Source organism: Rhinoraja longicauda, chromosome 26 (assembly GCF_053455715.1).
Source record: "Rhinoraja longicauda isolate Sanriku21f chromosome 26, sRhiLon1.1, whole genome shotgun sequence".
Lineage (NCBI taxonomy): Eukaryota > Metazoa > Chordata > Chondrichthyes > Rajiformes > Arhynchobatidae > Rhinoraja > Rhinoraja longicauda.
In genome coordinates this window covers 29,587,317-29,605,042 of record NC_135978.1, presented here as the reverse complement: position 1 = coordinate 29,605,042, position 17,726 = coordinate 29,587,317, and the positions used below count along the sequence as shown (strand labels likewise).

General features: G+C 41.0%; 1 protein-coding gene across 2 annotated transcripts in view; it reads right to left on the bottom strand.

Moving 5' to 3' along the window:
• pafah1b1a (platelet-activating factor acetylhydrolase 1b, regulatory subunit 1a) overlaps nucleotides 1-17,726 on the bottom strand; it is a 105,695-nt gene that overhangs the window by 63,702 nt on the left and 24,267 nt on the right. For both annotated transcript variants that reach the window (XM_078422572.1, XM_078422573.1), the window contains exon 2: nucleotides 8,643-8,874. In XM_078422572.1, the coding sequence (XP_078278698.1) occupies nucleotides 8,643-8,674 (32 nt within the window). In that variant the 5' untranslated portion in view covers nucleotides 8,675-8,874. The remainder of the gene's footprint in view (nucleotides 1-8,642; nucleotides 8,875-17,726) is intronic.

Sequence of the window (17,726 nt, the reverse complement as noted above, 5' to 3'; positions counted from 1 at the left end):
TTTTTTCTCTTCAACTTACCAGGAGACACAGAAGCATAAAGCTGAATATCCAGAGTAAGAACAGCTTCATCTAGGCTACCGACTCATGAGCTGCTGTTCCTCGATGCTGTTGCTTGAGAAAATGCAAGCACAAATTGGTGTGGTCCAAAATTGACAATGAACCAGGTTTTGGAAAAGGTTGATTGCTGCGACTTCAACTGACAATTTATCACTTTTCTACGAGAAATGCAATGTTGAAGATGCATCTCGGAGGTAGAGGTTGTGGTTTGTAAGGCACTGTCTGCAGTCAAAATTGCTGCAGTGCCTCCTGTAGATGGTATAAACGCTGCCACTGTGTTTCAGTGATGGAATGGGTATGTATGGGAAGCCCGTCAAATGGACTATTCCCTATATGCTGTTAAGATTCACAAGCATGATTGAAGCACTCATCCAGGCAAGTGGAGGGGATTCCATTACACTCCTGTCATGAACTTTGCAGATGGTGGGTCTAGTGAGGTGCGTTACTCCGTGCAGGATTCCTCTGAACTGTTTTTGCAGCCGCTTTGCTAATACATGGCTATTTCAATTCAGTTTTTGCTCAATGGTAATCCCCAAGATATTGATGGTGGGGAATTCAGTGCTCGTGATACAGTTCCATCACCGATTTTCCGGCATTTCCAGCCTTTCTGGTTTATATTCATTTTGCCGGACCAGAGTTCAAGGCCTCCAAAACTGTACTGGAACGATCTGCTGCTGAGGCCAGAGAGCAGCCGAAATACCGGCCCGCAAAGTTGGCCTCGGAAGTCGGTTATGGGAACAGCCCTGGCTGCAGGGTGCAAATTCAACCTGCCAATTGATGCTGAAGTCCCGCCGATGAAGTTGAGATCCGCCACCTCATCTGGCCTAAAGGTGTCAAATTTTCAGCAGGACTTCCCGTGTGGGGGGGGGGGGGAAGAATATTCAAATGTGCTCTTGCAATTTTGTCCGGATTAAAGGTGGTGCGGGATCACCAGTTGCCAGAAAATTGGTGGACATACCATTGAATGTCAGGGAATGATAGCTGGATTTTCTTGTTGGTGATCTTTATTGAATATCACTTGTGGAGCACAAATGTTGCTTGCCACCATTCACACCAGGCCTGGATACTGTTCAGATCTTGCTGTTTTTGGAGGTGGACTGCTTCATTATCCAACGAGTCACAAATGGCGCTGAACATTGTTCAAACAGCAAACATCCCGATTTCTGACATGCTCTCGTCTTCTCCACTAAACATGTTATTTTCACGGCTGAACCACCGAGTTGAACAATTTCAGATCACCAATGTTGCAGTGCTCAGGCTTCCCACTTTCCAATTCCAATGAAATGTTTGCAAACTGCAACATTGATTTTGATTTCTCTCTCCAGATGCCAGACTTGCTGGGTATTTCTAGCACGGTCTTTTAATTCAAATTTCCAATAACTGTAGATAATCTATATCGTATTGTACCCTTCGACAACCCTCTTCATTGTCTCTAACCCCACCAAAGTTTACGTCTGTTTATGTCTTACTAACCAACCCATATCTACATGTTCATCACATCACAACACAAACAATCCCAGTCCTAATCCCTGTGAAACACCGGTGATCACAGACATCCAGGCAGAACAACACCCTGCCACCATTACCCCATATCTTCTATGGGTTAGCCAGTTTTGAACCCAGACTACTATGTGACCATGGATCCCATGCATCATAATCCTCTAGACCAACCTATGGTGAGGGAGTTTGACAAATGCCTTACATAAAGACCATGTACTACATTCACTGCCCTACCTTCATTTTGATTGAATTCGTCATGCAATCACTTCAAAAGATGTTTTCTCCGTTAACTCAAAGTTCTTTGACAGCTTTTGGTAAAGAAATAATGTTGACAAATAACATCAACTGTAAAGGCTCCCAAGCAAGTGATAGTTCAGTATGTCAAATTATTTCTTTGAATAGAAAGATAATTTGGCTAAAGTACCTTAGTTTCTGTGTATTAGAAGAAAATAACCCAACACCTCCTGCTCCAATCGAACATCCCATTACTCAAGTGTCAACCTTTCCTCCTAGTATCAGATATGAAGAATTTAAGCTGACTCCAAAGGCCAATCAGAACTCTGGAGCCATACACTAGAAAGAATCACTGGCATCTGGGGAAAGGTGGAAGGAGAACATCAATTTCTAAAATAGCACACATTAAAAATAATGCTGAAATTTCAGGAATAATTACTAGCTTTAAAATATTACACAGTTGGGATCTCAGAAGCCAGAACAGAAAAAGGGGCAGTGGTTAAAGTATGAGCCAACATTTGGTGGTCGCCACATACAAGAATAGTCAATGGCATGTTACATTCTGTGGGACTGTTATGAAATCACAAGAATAATGTTGATCATATGATTGAAGCTAAGAACCCCCAGTATTGATTTATCAGAGGGTGAACCAAACCAAAACGATCCAAGGGACAACATCCCAAATAAAATTCTCTGAACTTCAGTAAGCAGGCAGCAAAATACAAAAATTACCTCACTTTACTAATTTACAAGGTTGGAGAGGCTTGCATCATGAAAATGACAACATTGTGGTCATTTGCTTATAGTGAGATAACAAACAATAGGCTCACTCCCCGACATCTCCAATAGGCAAAGAGCTAGCTGTTACCATGGCAAAAAGAGATAACTAGGTCAAGGCAAAAATACCCAAATGATTAGATGTGGTCATCAGACCAACATGGAGAACAAGGTCTTTGCATGAAATGTCAAGTGCAACCAATTCCATGTTCCCCTGTAACCAACTGGCTCGGCAATTTGAACAGCCAGGAATGAAGGAGACTACTGAGTGTGGCAGACAATGCCCGGGCCAGAGGTATTGGCCTCCCTACAATGGATGGGATTTATAGAAAATACTGCCTAAAGGCAGCCAATGTCACCAATATCAACACCCCAGCCACGCTCTCATTTCACTTCTACCATCAGAAAGATGATGACCTGAAAACCCGTGACCAGTTTCCAGAATAGATTCTTTCCAGCAGTCATCGAGTTAGAACACGACACTAAACTCTAAAACTATAACCTTCTATGGACTAGGTTTTTGGGTCCACCAGGACTTTGGTTTTTGCACTGTTATGATTACCTAGTATTACAGTAATCAATTGTATTTATGTTTATTATTTATTTTCTGGATGTTATTGCATTTACAAGCATGTTAAGCTATAGCAAGACCCAAGACATAGAAAAATCAGTACAGGAGTAGGCCATTCGACACTTTAAGCCATTCAATATGATCATGGCTGAAATCAGTACCCCGTTCCTGCTTTTTCCCCATATCCCTTGATTCCTTTAGCCCTAAGAGCTAAATCTAACACTCTTGAAAACATCCTGTGAATTGGCCTCCACTGCCTTCTGTGGCAGAGAATTCCACAGATTCACAACACTCTGGGAGCAAACGTTTTTCACCATCTCAGTCCGAAATGGCCGACCCCCTACCCCTTAATCTTAAACTGTGACCCTTGGTTCTGGACTCCCCCAACATCGGGAACATTTTTCCTGCGTCTTGCCTGTCCAATCCTTTAAGAATTGTATATGTTTCTATAAGATCCCATCTTGTCCTTCTAAATTCCAGTGAATTCAAGCCCAGTCAACCCATTCTTTCATCATATAGCAGTCCCGCCATTCCAGGAATTAACCTGGTGAACGTATGCTAAACCCACTCAATAGCAATAAATTCCTTCCTCAAATTAGGAGACCAAAATTGCACACAATACTCCAGGTGCGGTCTCACCATGGCCCTGGACAACTGCAGTAGGACCCCCTTGCTCCCAAACTCAAATCCTCTCGCAATGAAGGCCAATGAAGCTTTCTTCACTGCCTGCTGTACCTGCATGCTTATTTTCAGTGACTGATGTACAAGCACACCCAGATCTCGTTGCACCTCCCCTTTTCCTAATCAGATAAAAATCTGTCTTCCAGTTCTTGCCACCAAAGTGGATAACCTCACATTTACCCACATTATACTGCATCTGTCATGCATCTGCCCACTCACCCAACCTATCCAAGTCACCCTGCAGCGTCACAGCAGCCTCCTCTCGGTTCACACCACCACCCAGCTTTGTGTCATCCGCAAACTTGGAGATTTAATTCCCTTGTCTAAATCCTTACTATATATTGTAAATAACTGGGGACCCAGCAACGAGCCTTGCAGCACCCCACTAGTCACAAGACAATTAAACGCTCTTGACATTAGTAGCAACAACTAGAATGCTACACAATAAAGATGAAATAGAAATAGTGGGACAATTAATAGCTCAGCTGCAATGGGATGAAGATGGTCAAAACAAGTTTCTTACACTGGACAGTTGATGTGGTGCTGCCTCATTGGAAATTATGAGGGACATCGACTTTAGAAATAGGACTGAACCCCTTAACAAACTCTTAAACAGTATGAGAACTTGGGATTGCAGGCAGATTTTTTAGATTTAGATTTAGAGATACAGCGCAGAAACAGGCCCTTCGGCCCACCGGGTCTGCTCCGCCCAGCGATCCCCACACATTAACACCATCCTACACCCACTAGGGACAATTTTTACATTTGCCCAGCCAATTAACCTATACGTCTTTGGAGTGTGGGAGGAAACCGAAGATCTCGGAGAAAACCCATGGGGAGAACGTACAAACTCTGTACAGTATAGCACCCGTAGTCAGGATCGAACCCGAGTCTCCGGAGCTGCATTCGCTGTAAGGCAGCAACTCTACCGCTGTGCCACCATGCCGTCTTAGAACAATAATTGTGAGCAGAATCCAGAGTGTGGGATTCAAAAAGTAAGCCATATATCTGATGGAGACGAATCACCTTGTGTCTAGGCAGGTATTATATTGTGCAAGATGTGAGTGCTTAACTTTAGCCAAATAAATAACGCAAGTCATCAATATATCAATTTCTTATTGTAGTTCGGATTCTTAACACAAATAAAAAGGCTCATTAATTCTGAAATATGTCAATGTTTGTCAAACAAAGTCAATAATTTGAAATAAAAACAGCACTCCTAATATTATTTTGATTTCCAAACCATTAATGTGTTTTTGAAGGGCATTGACATAAAACATTTTCGTTGCCAGGTTTTCTCAGACAAAAGAGATCAATCATCCTCAAAGGAACATAATGTGCTCACATTTCCTAGCCACTTTTATTCATCCAGAGAATGTAGGCATTGGAAAGATGAGCATTTAATGATGGTGAACCACCAGCTTGAAGCTCTGCAGCCAATGTGGTGAAGAAATTCTCTGTCCTGCTTGGGTGGCACTCTAAGGCTGTGATTGCCTCCCTGTAGATAGATTTTCATCCTGTTAGATTAAATTTATGTACGAAAATAGCTGAGTGTCGCGCCTTGATAAATACCCACAAACCCTCCACTATCTCCAACCTGATATTTCATTATACAAATCATTTTGGCAGCACAAAAACAGGTCCTTCAGCCCATGATGTCTATGCCGACCATGAGAAATTAAACTGCTCCCATCGGTAAGCATTGTATCCATATACCTCTATTCCAAGCATATTCAACAAATCTATCTAAAAGCCTCTTTAAACACCACTATTTTATCTGATTCCATCACCTGAAGGAACTGCAGATTTTCTTCTAACAAACTAATGCAAGTTATACTTTTAGCAAGCACCAATATAAACAATAAGAATGATTAAATCTGCAGTGAAGTTTATCTAAAGTATTAATGTACTCAACCCGAAACGTCACCCATTCCTTCTCTCCTGAGATGCTGCCTGACCTGCTGAGTTACTCCAGCATTTTGTGAATAAATACCGTCGATTTGTACCAGCATCTGCAGTTATTTTCTTACACTTAATGTACTCTGCAAAGCTGCAGTGGCTCCTCGCACGCTTGAACATTACCAAGCGAAGACAAAATTCTAAAACTTTGCAGTTTCCACAAGCTTAATATGTAAGCGTATCCTTTAAAGTCACAGGTTTAGAAATAAAAGTAGAGAATCGGCCCTTACGAACTGATGATCACGTTGTCCTCTTCCAATTGTTAAATCAGCAGACATAAAATATTAAAAAATATTCTATATGCTGGATATTATAAATATTTAATCAGAGATTATGACTTTATTTTGTTTCCTGTCCAAACCTTTCATTTTTGTGCAGGATGAACATGCAACTCTCCTCAATGCAATGTCAAGAAGATAAATAATCTATTATTTCCTTTCATTCTTCCAAAGCAAAATAGACAACATCTACAGCACCTTAACCACCAACGCACCTGCTCCCCCTCAAACCACCTGCCCCCCCTTATCCTGTCAGCACCTGCCTCAGTTCTCCCCAATCTCCACCACCAACCTCTCTGACCTCTTCACAGGAATAAAAACTGCCACCTGCTCTCTGGACCCCATCCCCTCCAGCTTTGTCAAGGCCTGCCTTCCTGCTCTCTCTCCACTTATCACTGCAACAATAAACTCCTCCCTGTCCACTGGCATCGTCCCGCCATCCCTCAAAATCGCTGCTGTCACCCCCATTCTGAAAAAACCTGGTCTAAACCCTGACACCCCAAACAACTTCAGACCAATCTCCAACCTACCCTTTCTGTCCAAAGTTTTGGAACGTGCTGTAGCTTCCCAACTAAAATACCACCTCTCTACCAATAACCTGTATGAAACTTTCCAATCTGGATTCCGCTCAAACCACTGTACTGAAACTGCACTCCTCAAAATCACAAACGACATTCTCCTCTCCTCCGACGCTGGCAACCTCAACATCCTCATCCTACTTGACCTCAGCGCTGCCTTTGACACCATAAATCACTCCATTCTCCTCACCCGACTTGAAACCTCCCTTAACATCACCGGCACAGCCCTATCCTGGTTTAAATCTTACCTCTGACAGACACCAGTTCATCTCCATTAACAACTGTAAATCCCCCACCACTCACCTCCCCCAAGGTGTCCCCCAAGGCTCAGTCCTTGGCCCCCTCCTCTTCATCCTCTACCTGTTCCCCCTTGGTCAATTAATCCGCCGTCATGGTCTCAACTTCCACTGCTTCGCCGATGATATCCAGCTCCTCATCTCCACCAAGTCAATCTCCTCCACCACACACTCTACACTGACAAACTGCATTACTGAAATAAAATCTTGGCTTCGATCAAACTTCCTCAAACTCAATTGCAACAAATCTGAAATCATCATCATTGGTCCAAAAATGCTCACCAAATCCACCCAAAACTTCATCCTCAACATTGATGGTCTCCCAGTATCCACCTCACCTCCCATCCGGAATCATCCTTGATCAAACCCTCTCCTTCGACAAACACATCAAACACATCACAAAGACAGCCTTCTTCCACTTCAAAAACATTGCCCGTCTCCGTCCATCCCTCTCCTCCACAGCTGCAGAAACCCTCATCCACGCCTTCATCACCTCCCGTCTGGACTACTGCAACAGCCTCCTCTATGGCGCACCCTCAAAAATCATCAATAAACTTCAATACATTCAAAACTCCGCTGCCCGTCTACTCACACACACCTCGATCCGTGACCATATCACCCCCGTCCTTTATAAACTCCACTGGCTCCCATCCCCCAGAGAATCCAGTACAAAATCCTCCTCATAACCTACAAAGCCCTCCATAACCTGGCCCCATCCTACCTGACCGACCTCCTCCACAGGCACACTCCCACCTGCACCCTCCGCTCTGCCGCTGCCAATCTCCTATCCCCCCACATCCGGATTAAACTCAGATCCTGGGGGGACAGGGCTTTCTCCATCGCTGCTCCCACCCTATGGAACTCACTACCCCAAACCGTTAGAGACTCCCCCACACTCACCACATTCAAAACATCACTGAAGTCTCACCTGTTCAGTACTGCCTTCAACCACTGAAGGTCACCTCACCTTCTGTCTCCTTTCTCTGTTCATTTATTTATTTACTTATTTATCTATTTATTAATTTCCCTATGTTCCCAAAATCTCTGTAAAGCGTCTTTGAGTATATGAAAAGCGCTATATAAATAAAATGTATTATTATTATTATTATTATTATAAGACAAATGGTAGGAGAAACTCAGTGGGTCAGGCAGCATCTCTGGAGAACATAGATAGACAACGTTTCAGATCAAGACGCTTCGTCAGACTTCTTTAGAATCTGCTTGACCAGCATCTGTAGTTCTTTTTATCTAAATAATCTATTACATTGATTTAAAAAACTGATTTGCTTTTCAAAATCTCTCAGTTCAAATATTAAAACATTAAGATATGTGATAAGAACATTAAGCTTCTCAAATGGATGTGGACAGCTGTGGAATTAAACAATTATATATCGGAGAAGCAGTTTATTGCATACAAACTAGTACATTATAGGCTTCAAATGTCATTTTAATTGCCTCAGTACAAACAAGGAGCAACGGCTCAAGTTTTTGATGGATGCTACCTGTCAGATCTCCTATAGCATTTTTTTGTCTTTTAATAGATTGTATAATATTATTTTAGTAGATTGGCATTGTTCACTCAACACAGAGTAAAATACAATTTCAATTCAAAAAATTAAAAAACAAACATACATTAAAAACATTATCGACTAAAGGGCATAAATTCAATCTCACACAGTAATGAAATAAGTTTCTTCCTGGAGTACTTACAATTCATCTCTTTGTCTCTGTGACAACACCATTTTGATTGTGTGAAATCAAGTCTGATTTGTACAGCAGCTGCTGCCTCCTCCACAGGAGATCCAAATTCCTTGCAAACTCCTAATTTGTTACGAGTACTGCCACACAGTGGCCCTATGCCAATCCAAAACACCTTTGTAGTAGCCAAATCCAAAAATCAATGGGAGGCTTGGTGACATTCAACAACCGATATTCATTTCACCTGTAAATTAAATCAGAAAGAAGGTCAAGATACAGACAAAATTTCATAAATAACAAATATTTAGCAACTAGACTGTATAAACTGCAAAGGTTTTCCAATTGAGAATGATTGTTTACCAGACATGTTCGGACATTTTTTTTAAAACTTCACCCTATTGCTGGAATATTTTTAATGTAGAAATAATTGTTAATGTGCTCCAACTGGGATAAAAGTAGTTACAGTTAGCTGAGGAAATATCACCAACTATAATAGTTGAGATATGTATAACTTCAGGATCCAATCCAAATACATCTTCAAAACAATACCTGTGTATTTAATCAATTTATAGATACTGCTTATAATGTGGCTGTGATAGTTAAACCGTATCACATCAAGTACTAAATTTGGCTTTTACTTTTTTTAATGAATATGTAGGAAACTTGGGGGGGGGGGGGGGGGGGGGAGAAGAAAGCTGGAAGAGGATGAGAAAGACAAAGTATGGCAGGTGATAGGTTGATGCAATAAATTGTGAAACTCAAGGAAGGAATGTAGGCGAAAGGGAAAGGGGAGAAATATGTGCGAGTCCAGGTGGGGCTAATCGGAAGGGAAGAAAACAGAATGTGGCGAAGGGATGGAGGGTCTTGGTAGGTACCTGAAATTGGAGAATTCAATGTTCAGACCATTGGGTTGAAAGCTACCCAAGCAGAATAATGTGCTATGCTTCCAGAAAAAAAAATCAAATTGAAATTGCCCAATAACAAAAAATGGAGAACTTGATAACGCGACTGATTTCCACATTGTAATTGATAAAATTTGAGTTTTGGGGGGGGGGGGGGGAATTGAAGACATGCTTTGTTTAGATATCAAGTTTACAGCACCCAAGAATTTTTAACAGGATATGCACTTAATACTTCATTGGCAGAAATTGGCACATTTCTATGGGAATGTATGCTGCAAGAAATCAAGAATATAATAATTATAAAACCAATTGCTCAATAAATAACTGTACATGCTGAGTGGCAAGGATGTGCATTCTATCATATGAAATGGCTAACATTCAATTTCCACACTGTAAATAGCCAAACGAGTTTTTAGCTATTAATTAGCGTTAAATATTACTTAGCTTTTAAGTATTATGAAGTGTGTGGGGGAGGGGAATGTTAACTGCAAACCGTACAAATTATTCAATGAAGCTGCAACAGCTAATTCAAATATCTGGTATTCTTCACTGCACACACCAACGCAAATTTTCAAAATGTTCAGAGCAGCAGCCCAAAACAAAGAGATCCAGATCAACAATTCAACCACTTTGAAGGGCTACTCAGTGAAAAACGAGAGATTCACACTCCCTGAGGTATCACAGCCATTTTCATTCCAATTGTGCTCCATCCTAAAGTTCTTAGAATCCGACAACGGAGCATTAAGTTCCTGTAGTTACTGCATGATAACTTCGGCTGAACCAGTCTAACCTACCACAGGTTCAACTACTTCATTCATTTTAATGCAAAAGAATGGTTCTGAGGAAAGTGGGCAAGTTTAGACAATTTATAATTAAATGTGAACTTTAAAATTTAGAATCATTCCTTTTGACATTTTGAATATATTTCCATTTTTGTGAACAAAACTATTTGCAATCTTTTTACAGTTGGGAGGTTTGGGGAGGGGTGATTTTGCCTCATCAGCTGTCAAAGCATTTCCGGGCTAGTACATGTTACGTATGTCTGGAAAGCCTCACACTGCATGGTGCCTCAACAGACACAAGGAACTGCAGATGCTGCTTTACAAAAAAAGGCAAAGTGTTTGTGTTAACCAAGAAGGAAGCTTTCCATCACTGTTTAGAGATTAGAAGTAGCATATTTATTGTGCACATTTATAAACCAGTAACAAAGGTTTATGATAAGTGGTTGGGGGTAAAAAGCCACATTAAATCTAAAATATTTAAATTGTGGAAAATGTGTGAACATATGTTCAAATAAAGTGAAATTATTTGCAACTAAAAGGAAATAAAACAAAAATATTTATAAAATGTTGAGCATCCAATTCCAGAGGAAAATATGACAATATGGAGGAAAGTCAAATATAATGCATTCAAGTTGCGTTTATTGACATATGCAGAAGCACGGTGAAATACTAGTACTATGAAAATCTTGGTGCAGCAGAATGACAGGCAGACTCATAACATAAATACAAAATTATACATAAACGACACAAATCCTGCCAGACAGTGAAAAAGACAATGTAATAAAAACAATGCAAAACACGATTAACAAATTAGTCTATGGTAACACAGTGATGGTCCATGGATGAGGATACTGCATTCTGTGCCTTTGGCAAAGTACTGACAGATCAGCAATATCTAATTACGATTCACTTCGGTCTTCTTGTTAAAATGAGGCATTGTCTCTAGAATAAAAAGCACAGTTCAAGATACAAAAGTTGACCATGACTTAGTTAAAACAGGACCAGATCCATAGGGCCATTTAGCCTTGTCCTGCTAGACATAAAATGCTGGCGTAACTCAGTGGGACAGGCAGCATCTCTGGATAAAAGGAATGGGTGACGTTTTGGATTGAGACCCATCTTCAGACTGAGAGGGAGACACAAAGATAAGGAAGGGCAAGCTGTGAAAACAAGACATTTATCCTAGCTCACAAAGACAACAGTTGGAGCACATTAACATGTCGATCAAGGAAAATGTAGAATAGATCATTGTTAGTTAGAAGGCAATAAAGCCAACAGAGATAAAATTTCTGTAGTAGCGAGTCTAGGTTAAAACGTGGTCAGAGTTGGACAGCAGGAGGAATCAGAGGGAGAGCAGCGAGAGGGGATGTTGCAGAACGGAGGACAACTTTGTCAAAGTAGGCATACCTTGAGATTTCGCAGTGGAGCAGACAAAATGTATTTTCGGTGTAAACAAGTCTAGTCCTGTTACCTTATTTCATAATCATCTGTTTTCCATTCGCTATTCTCACTATTAAGATTGTACATTAGGAACCTCCTCAATTCTCTTCTTTCTCAAACACTAAAGAATTGTTGTTGCTGATAGTTTGGCTGAGATTGAAATATACATCTTGTACACAGCAGCAGCAGATTTATATTGCCATCGGTCTGGCTACGGACATGCACGCGGCTTCAAAACATGGGCTTCAAATACAAAGCATGCAGATAGGATACAGAGAAACACAACCTAAACCATAAACTGCCCAGAGAAATTCAGCACCAATGTCAAAATGTGTCCTTGACTGAAATTCTGCCGTTTCTTCCCACTTCAAATTCACTGAAATCAGTAGATTCTCTTTATATTTGACAACTAAAACCAATCTTGACTCGACAATTGATGCACAAACTCTCCATGTCCCTTCATACTTGGTACTAGTTGAAACTGTCAATTGTCACATGTACCAAGGCACAATGGAAACTACAACTATTCAAACATTTTTCATTGCCGAATATCAACACACTGCTTGATTAGGGTAGACACAGCTCAAGGACCCAAATAGGTGCTTGATTCTTCAAGTCATCAAATGTGGTCTGTACAATTGCATAGTCAGAATAACATACGTCAGTGTAACAAAGTTGCATCGGTTGCAGCCCATAATATTTGCAGGATAACTAAAGGCTAATTGAAATATTGCCAGTCCTACTCACTGGTAATTAGTGCTCAATTTAGATCAGCCTCAATGTGCATTGTAACAATTTTGACTCAGTGACTAGGATAAACCAACTGCATTCATCCTTTAAGTAATACATGAAATACAAGCAATAATAATAATAATACATTTTATTTGTCATATGTAGGTTGGCACAGGGTCAACGGTACAATGAAATGTATTTGACAAGACAACAGGTCATCTCAGCAGTAATATTCCAAGGATAAATAAGATTTAAAAAATGACATTAGTAAGGTAAAAAGACAATTTTAAAAATAGGTAAAAAGACAATATTAAAAATAATCAACATATGGTTTGAAATGAGTTTATGAGTTCAGAAGCCTGATGGCCTAATAGTAGAAACTGTTCTTAAGTCTGGTGGTACGCGCAGCCATACTCCTGTATCGTCTGCCTGGCGGTAACAAGGAGAACAGCCTACGTGCTGGGTGGCTGTGGTCCTTGATGATGCTGCGTGCCTTCCGCAGGCACCGCCGGTAGAAAATGTCCCGAATGGCCGGGAGACAGTTCCCAGTGATGTGCTGTGCCGCCTCCACCTCTCTCTGTAGTGATTTGTGGCTGTGGGCAAAACAGTTCCTGTACCAGACTGTAATGCAGCCTGTCAGCAGGCTCTCGATGGTGCATCTGTAGAAGTTTGTGAGGATGCTGGCGTTCATGCCAAACTTCCTCAGTCTTCTCAGGAAAAAGAGCCGCTGTTGGGCCTTCTTTGTTATTGTGTCCGTGTGCAGTGTCCAGGAAAGGTCCTCAGTGATGTGCACACCGATGAACTTAAAGCTGCTGACCCTTTCAACCTCAGCATCACCGATGTGGATGGGGAGGTGTCCACTCCCCCACTGTCTCCTGTAGTCCACGATCATCTCTTTAGTTTTGCTGACATTGAGAGAGAGATTATTTTCCTGGCTTTACCTCCTCTCTGTAGGCCGTCTCATTGTTGTCATTGTTGTCTGTGACGAGGCCCAAGATGGTCGTGTCGTCAGCAAACTTTAGGATGCTGTTTGAGCTGTGCTTAGCAGTACAGTCGTGTGTGAACAGGGAATACAGGAGAGGACTGAGCACACAGCCCTGTGGTGTGCCTGTGTTGAGGATCAGTGAGGAAGAGGTGTGGCTGCCAATTCTCACCACCTGGGGCCTGCCCGTCAGGAAATCGAATATCCATTCGCAGATGGAGGTCTCCAGTCCAAGATCAAGGAGCTTGGGGACGAGTTTTGAGGGAATAATAGTGTTGAATGCCGAGCTGTAGTCAATAAAGAGCATTCTCACATATGTATTTCCTTTGTCCAGGTGGGTGAGCACAGTATGTATTGCCATGGCGATGGCATTGTCATCGTCCGTGGCCCTGTTTGGTCTATATGCAAACTGAAGAGGGTCGAAGGTGTCAGGGAGAGAGGAGCCGATGCTAGTTTTGACTAGTCGCTCGAAGCACTTCATGATGATTGATGTCAGTGCGACAGGAAGGTAGCCATTTAAACAGGAGGTTACTGGTTTCTTTGGAACAGGAACGATGGTGGATGCTTTGAAGGAGGTGGGAACCACAGACTGACTCAGAGAGAGGTTGAAGATGTTGGTGAACACCTCTGCCAGTTGATCAGCACCCGCTCTGGGGGCCGGCCCTGGAATACCATACTGCCCAGGAGCTTTGCGGTCGTTGACCTTTTTGCAGGACCACCCCACGTCTGCCGTTTGTAAGGACAGTGTGGTAGTCCCCCTGCATATCTGTGGACTCATGGTGGGCGCGGTGTTGTCTGCATCGAACCGGGCGTAAAAGGTGTTAAGCTCGTCCTACAACGATGTGGTAGGTTGAACAGTACTCCTGTTTTTCCCTTTGTAGTCTGTGACGCAGCGTAATCCACTCCACATGCGTCTGGAGTCCGAGCAGTAGTAGTTAGATTCCACTTTGTTTCTGTAGTCTCTCTTGGCTTTCCTGAAGGACTTCCGAAGGTCATATCTGGCTACCTTGTAGGCGTTGAGGTCGCCTGAGTTGAAGGCAGTAGTCCATGCTTCAGGTTTAGCACGGTTTTTGGAACCACATCATCGATGCACTTACTTATGTAGCCTGAGACAGAGTCTGCGTATTCATTGATATTGCCTTCTGCTGCGTCTTCAAACATCTGCCAGTCAGTTGTGTCAAAGCAGTCCTGTAAGGCCTCATCAACCTCATTGTTCTATTTATATATGACCCTGGAAACCGGTTTTTCCTGTTTTATTTTCTGCCTGTATGCAGGCAGCAGTAGAATGGAACAGTGATCTGCCTTACCAAAAGCAGGGTGAGGGAGGGGCTTATAACAGTCTCTGAATGGGGTGTAACTTGTTTATCAAAACTATTTACCTCTGCTGTAAATATTTCAAGGCAGAGTTCACTCTGCGGAACAGAGTTCCAAAAGCTCAAGATACTGAATAGAAATTGGGCTCATCTTGCCCGAAACAGGTGGCTCCTTATTTTTAACCAAGGAGTTCCTGGTTCCAGATTCCCACAATAGGAAAGTTACTGACATAAATACACGTTTATTTACAAGATACATAATACAAGATCCCTCTCAATTTTGTGCTTCCATTGAGTTTCCGCTCAGTCTTCAGAACTGCAGCAGCCTGTCCAATCTTTCCTTAACAGACCACTCATCAGACATCAGTCTAGCAAGGCTATAAACTGCTTCCACCACATGTATGCACTTTCAAACCAATACTGGAGATCTTACCAGATGGCCTTATCAATAGCCTTTAACTGAAATACGACATGGATTATGTTCAACTCCCCTTGCAATTAACAGTGTGCCGGCTATCCTAATTATTTCAAATTAACTCTTGCCTTTGCTCATTCGCCTTTTGGGGAACATGCATTACGACAACCAGGTTACCTCAAAAGATATCACCTGGAAAATAAACTTCCTTATTTTTACTGCCAAAATGGACAATTTCATATTTCCGCCCCCCCACCCCCACATTTCATCCAATTACTGGAGCTTTGCCCTCTGCCTTAAACCACCCAAATGCCTCTATGTCTTCCACCAGTCTCTTAACAACAAATTTAGCAATCATACCTTCAACTGATTTATAAAAGTAATGAATTTTTTTTAAACCAGCACTGATTAATATGGCACATTTTTATTTACTCAGTGTCCTTTTGACCAACTAAAATTTTCTGGGAAAAATCTTTGTATATCATCAAATCTACAATGCATGTTACTTCTTCACAGAACCATAATAAATTGATCAATTGTGATTTTTCTTTCACAAAACCTTGCTGACTGTCCGAATCTTCCTTGAATCTAGCAAATGCATCAGAATCCCAGTAACACCTTTGCTTAAAGTCCACCAGGCGACAGGGACTTGATTTCCAAAAGTCTCAATTGGTTCTTAAATCCTCCCCGTCAATGGTTCCCGAGCAATTTCTGGTGCCTTACTCAAACAGTCAAGTTAAACACGTCAAGTTCCTAATTCTTCCAACACGAACAGACTCAGAAAAATGAGGAAGGGACCACCGACTGATTTTTGTCTTTTTAACCCAAAGAATACAGATGACTCAATGATTCCACAACTAAGGTTAGGGAAAAATGAGAATTTGGAATCAGAGTTGTTGAATATCATGAACAATTATGCTACTCTTCTTAATCCCTACATCCAAATCGCTTCAACTATAATTTTCAAAAGAGCAAGAATTTAAATTCAGAGCATCATTAAGATGCTGGATCTCAGAAGTGCTTCCTTCAAAAGTATTTTATTTATAAAATTTGCAAATATAGCCTTGGGGAAGTCATGGATCACAGCAAACCAGATTCATAACAAGGCTGTAAAAGGTTAAATTCAAAGGAAAGGTTGCATGGACTCAGTTTCAATTCCACCAATTGCAGAATAAGGAATTATCAAATTGAGGACAGATGATTAAATACTAAGGCTGATGAATAATTTCCTCTAATGAAGTCTACATCATGCCACAACCTTAATTTTAGAACTAGTCCATTTAGGAGCCAAGTTAGCAAACACTTGCGCTCAAAATGTGATGAATAGTTTCTCGTAGATCCCATAATTAAATCAATTCATCAGTACAGATATAGATATTAATAACTGGATTAGAACGGAATACATTTGTGATAGTTACTTTATAAAAGGTTGCATACGGTTAGGAATACAATCATCTAATCCGATCAAGGAAAGTAATTTAGACCAAGCATTTGATGATGTTACAATGACTGGTTTCTGCAGATTATATATTGCATTGAAGAGACACAAAATGCTGGAGCAACTCAGTAGGACAGGCAGCATCTCTGGAGAGAAGGAATGGGTAACATTTCAGATCCTGCTGAGTTATTCCAGCATTTTTTGTCTATCTTTGATTTAAACCAGCATATGCAGTTCCTTCCTACACATTATATATTGCATTATTTGGTGTAGCATGTTTACCACAGCAAAATAAATTTGGCAAGCAAACTCTAAATAGAAGTGTTAGTCTGAAAAGTACAGGAACAATCCCATGTTCAAGAGAAAATAGGAATAGCATTAGGTTACTTGAACAATGAGCAGCCAGTTTCTTCACAATGCTAGTTTTCCAGTTTCATGTTTTTAAATACAAGTTTACTGCTTGCTTCATACTTCGCAAAAAAAAAAAAAAAAATCATATTAATAAGGATCTTTTAACAAACATCAAATTCAAACATTGAAGTTTACAATAATGACCATGATTGAAAGTCTGTGTTACATAGGAAAACACAGGAACTAACCTGCACAGCAAGCAATGACATAAAATCTGCTTTAAATATTTTGGTTGAGGATAAACATTTAAAACAGAGTTTGGAGATTGTTAAAAGCAGCCTGCAAAGTATGAAGAAAGCAACATAATTGGATAATTTACAATCACAGAAAGCAAACGACAACACGGATTAAGATAATCTTTTTTTTAAAAACACTTCACACGTGGTGGCACTCTCTCGGTAATGCACTGAACCGAACTATCACGCAACATATGCTCATATGAGTGAGCTGGAAACGTACTCATATGATTTCAGTACCATTGATCTACAATGTGCAGCTGCCAAAATGAATTTGCCATTACTGCCAAAATGAATACCAAAAATAGACTAAAAGCTTGGGTAAAAGGAGGGGCGGCACGGACTTGGAGGGCCGAAAAGGCCTGTTTCCGGCTGTATATATATGATATGATATGATAATTCTGGAAAATACCTCTATTAAATTCCAAGAGATGGAGAAATTAAA